The sequence below is a fragment of the Monoraphidium neglectum genome, assembly GCF_000611645.1.
Source record: "Monoraphidium neglectum strain SAG 48.87 unplaced genomic scaffold scaffold04676, whole genome shotgun sequence".
NCBI lineage: Eukaryota > Viridiplantae > Chlorophyta > Chlorophyceae > Sphaeropleales > Selenastraceae > Monoraphidium > Monoraphidium neglectum.
In genome coordinates, this window is record NW_014008953.1 from 1 (window position 1) to 4,116 (window position 4,116).

At 63.2% G+C, this 4,116-nt stretch overlaps 1 protein-coding gene across 1 annotated transcript; it reads right to left on the reverse strand.

Moving 5' to 3' along the window:
- Nucleotides 1-2,711: 2,711 nt before the first annotated feature.
- On the reverse strand, nt 2,712-3,868 carry MNEG_14673 (hypothetical protein; the record flags this gene model as incomplete). The annotated part of the gene is made up of 2 exons (XM_014036855.1): nt 2,712-3,094; nt 3,829-3,868. 2 exons carry the CDS (start codon nt 3,866-3,868, stop codon nt 2,712-2,714), a joined length of 423 nt encoding a protein of 140 aa, XP_013892309.1.
- Between the last annotated feature and the right edge of the window lie 248 nt (nt 3,869-4,116).

The window sequence follows — 4,116 nt, forward strand, 5'->3', positions numbered from 1 at the left end:
GTATATGTGTATGTGTATATGCAAGTTCATGTATTTATGACGACTGCAATGCCCGTGCGCGCCGCGCCGCGTGCGGCCGCGTCATCGCCGCCGCCGCGCAACTGCTCCTCATCGCGCCCGGGAAAATGTCCCTTGGCTGCCGCCTCGCAGAACGGCACGACCCGGGTGCGCCCCTGTATCGTCAGCGCGCGGGCTGAGCGCTCGCTCGAGGGCTGTGGCGCCGGGGCCTCGGCACGCCCTGCCCACCTGTGCGCCCACTCTCCGCTGCAGCCACTTAAACTGCAGGTTCGGGCTTTTCTGGGGGGAGAGCGGCGGGGCGGCGGCGCGGGCGGGGCGAGCTCGGAGGTGTTTCAAGCTCCACTCGCAGCAGCGGGTGCGCCAGGGCGGCAAAACCCCGCGGCCCTCTCAGCCGAGCACCTGCCTGCGCAGTTGCGTGGGGGCCTAAAAAGCGGCGAGATCCAGCCGGCAGGCGGAAAGGCGGGTGGCGGGTCACCCGGAGCTGGCTGAGCGCCGGAGCCTGTTGCGCGTGACAGCCCCTTGCTGTCGGGCGGGCGGCCCGCGCGAGCGGGTGCGTGCGCGTGGGTGTGGGCAGGTGCCGGGCGGCCCCACCTTTGTCGCGGTGGCCATGATGAAGCAGCCGAAGATGATGCTGAAGCCCACCATCAGCAGGGGGCCCGTGTACTGCGTTGGCGGGTGCAGAGGCGCGTGGGCTTGCTCACAGGGGTGCTGACGCGGGTCGTTACAGACTGATCAGGTCTGCGGTTGTGCTGTGCGGGCCCACTGGGTGTGCAAGGTGGTGCGCACAGGGCATGGTGTGCGCACACCCCGCGCATGCTGCTGTCTTGCGTTAAACACGGCACCTGCAGCCAGCAACTGCCGCGGCAGCGGGAGCAGCAGCAGCGGGCGCATAGTGCATCAGGCCGCCGCCACTTACAACGCGCCCGCCGCCAACGTGGCCGCCGAACGTCTCTTCTGCGTAGTACTCTTCTGAAAAGTCCCCCTTGCGCGACATAGCTGTTCTCAAAAACCTCGCGAAGCTGAGCCCTTCAGACAAGCTGATCAACGCCGCAGCTGGCCCGGGCAGCGTGAGCAGTTCAAAGATATGAAGACATCTATCAATTGATCTACCACGACACCAGCTTGTGCGCACGCCGGTCTGTGCTGAGCATCATGATCTTTTGACAGTGCATCGCCGTCAATGCTGGCCGGTACTGGGGCAGACGCAACCGCAAGATTGCTGGGAACACCCTAGTACGATACATTACCGGTATCTGGTTTGCAATCATAGATCCCTACTCAAGCAGGTACTGGCCTGCTGGGTGTCAAGTCGACAACGCACAGTAGTGGCCTGGTGGTCTGTCTGACTCTCACTCTGGCTTTGACCAACTTGGGGAGCGAGGCTGCGCAGGTAGCAAGGGCGGAAAGCCTCCAATCCTGGGGGATGTCATACCCAAATCCATGCACAGCCCCCCTGCAAATTTCCCAGGCTTTCTCGCAGTAAACTTTCGAAATGAGGCCGGTGCACACGCACCGGACCCTTGCATTTTGGGGCAGACACTCGCACCTGCACAGCAGCGCCTCTCAGCGACAACCGGCTGGTACAGGTGGCGGGACAGGGCTTGAACAGCAGAGGCGACACGATAAGTTTGTGTGGGTGGCATGAATGCTTACACGTGCCCATCCATGCAAATCACACGTGCACGACTGGTTGACTGCCCAGCACCTTGCCACTCAATAGCTCAAGTCTGCAACCAACGGGCCAATATATGTAACATACGTCAGTGCGAGACGTGGCGGGGCGGCGGTCACGAGTCAGTGCTGGAGGGGTGAAAGGGGGTCACAGGGGCTGCTGGCGCCGCGCGCGCGCGCGCGCTTGCGCAGATCACAGACTTTGTCGGCGACATGAGTGCGCTCGCGGTTCATATGCCTTCACTGGTTCGCATTTGAAGCTCTACCTCACGGGGCGAAGGAGGCCTGGGTGGGTAACAGCAAACGGCTGGAGAGGCAGAGATGTCCCGGACTTAAAAAAGCATATGGGCATGCGCTCCGCGCGGTCGGCCAAGCAAAGGCAGGCTGATAGGGCGAGCGCGCTGCGCGCCCGCTGGGCTGGGCCCTCGCCGTTTGACCGCAAAAGGGGAGACCATCCCAGGGCCTGGGAGGCTCTTAAGATTGAGAATAGGGACTGGAGGCCCGGCAAGGAGAAACATGGGTTTGCGGCGGAGGCTAGAGACTACATAGTGCGACCTATGCCTTCTTGCCTGCCTGCCTGCTTGTTGTCTGCTGCCGACGAACACGCACGCGCCAGGCATAGCCGCTGGCCGCAGCACAAAAGCGCGATAAGGAAACAAATGATAGATAGCGCCGGCTGGATCACGGGGCGAAACCCCCAAAGGATCGCATCATACCGCCAAACACACGGAAACACGCATATGTGTACGCGCCAACCCGCCAGAAGCACGCTCGCCTGCGCAGGAGGCTGGAGCCACAGTAGTGCCGAGCCCGCGCACAGGCAACCCCGGCCTCGAAACTGGGGCTGGCGGCAAGGCAGGGGCTGCACCAGCTCACCCAAACCCATCAGGGGAAGGGGTGCAGGGACCCCGCAGCGGGGCGCACCCATACACCACACCCAGCCAAAACGACTGCGCCCGCAGACTCGACGGCTCCGCGGTGTCTCCCCAACCAGACCAGATCAGATTTGAGCAGATCTCGGATCACGAGGCGGACTCTGCGGCCATCTCCTGGACGGCCGCCCTCGCCGCGTCCGCGTTGTTCTCCGCGCAGCACCGCCGCAGGAACTGGTACGACATTGACAAAAAGTGCGCCACGGGGCCCGGGTCGGCGAGCTGCGCGTTGAGCGCCCTGAACACTTTTGAGCGCGTAGTGCTGTCCAGGTCGAGGGTTTTCAGCAGGGAGAGGACGCCGTTGAAGGCGAGGCTCTTGGCCTTGGGGTCTGTGGCTTCCACGGGCTTCATGTCAATGTCCGGGAGCATTGGCAGCTGCGCCCGCCCAGCCGCGGCCACGGCCGCCGCGGCGCCGAGCGCACCGCCGCCGGTGCTGCCGCTCGCCGCCGCGCATGGCGCGTCGTTGGCCGAGGCTGCGGCGTGGTGAGGCGGCGGAGGTGGTTGCGGCTGCGGGGGCAGTGGAGACGGCAGCGGCTGCGGGACCAGGCGGCCGGGGACGCACGGGTGCGGTGAGGCGGGGCGCGACGGCACTTTCCCCAGCGTCATGTGTTGAGGGTCAATGCCATTGGGTCAAACAATTCATTAGAACCTTCCCTATGCCCTGCGCACCCTTCTTGCTTATGGCGTAGCGGGGCCGCCCAATGNCGCAACGCTGTGCTACGCTACATCGCGCAGCCGAGGCAGGCCGTGGGGTGGGGTGGTTGCTGACCATGGGTGAGGCGATAGCACGCGGTGCACGTGGCAGTGAACGAAGTGTGAGCGGACTGGAACCCCGTTTGTTCTTTTGATTGTCGCTGCTTGGGCAGAGTGCTCCCCGGCTGCAAAAGAATGGCCACCAACAGATCTGCGGCGCGGGACAGCATAAAAGTTGCAAAGAAATCGAAATCTTTCACTTTACGGCATCTGTTTTTGCGGCTCGCTCACGGCTGTGCCCTCTCATCATGGGAGCAGCAACCNAACGAGGATGGCTCGCGTCCTGTGCGTTCGCCATGTTTGCACACCTGCTCGTTCACAAATTGACAACGTCGAAAAGTCGCAATTTCCAAGAATAACATAATCACGTGCGAGCCTGCCATCGCGCTGTCCTTAGATCGATCTGCCCTTGTTCCCTCGTCCACAGCGAGAGCCAGCTCGGCCTCGCGCTCACCACCGCGTGGAATCCATTCCAGAGACATCATCAACGACATGGCCTGCAGCCACTGGCGTCTTGCGGGAGGTGCGGCGCGCGTGGGGGCTGACCCCTCACAGCGGCAGGCGCGACTGCACGAGGCACGCTTGGCAGAGCAGAGCGCCGCACGATGCCCTGCCTGCTGCACTGCTGACGCTCTTGCTTCGACAGAGCAGAGGGCCGCACGACACCCTGTCTGCTGTACTGCTGACGACCTTCCTGATGTGATTGTCCTGTCCTCTTGCTGCAAGCCGCACGCACAGCACA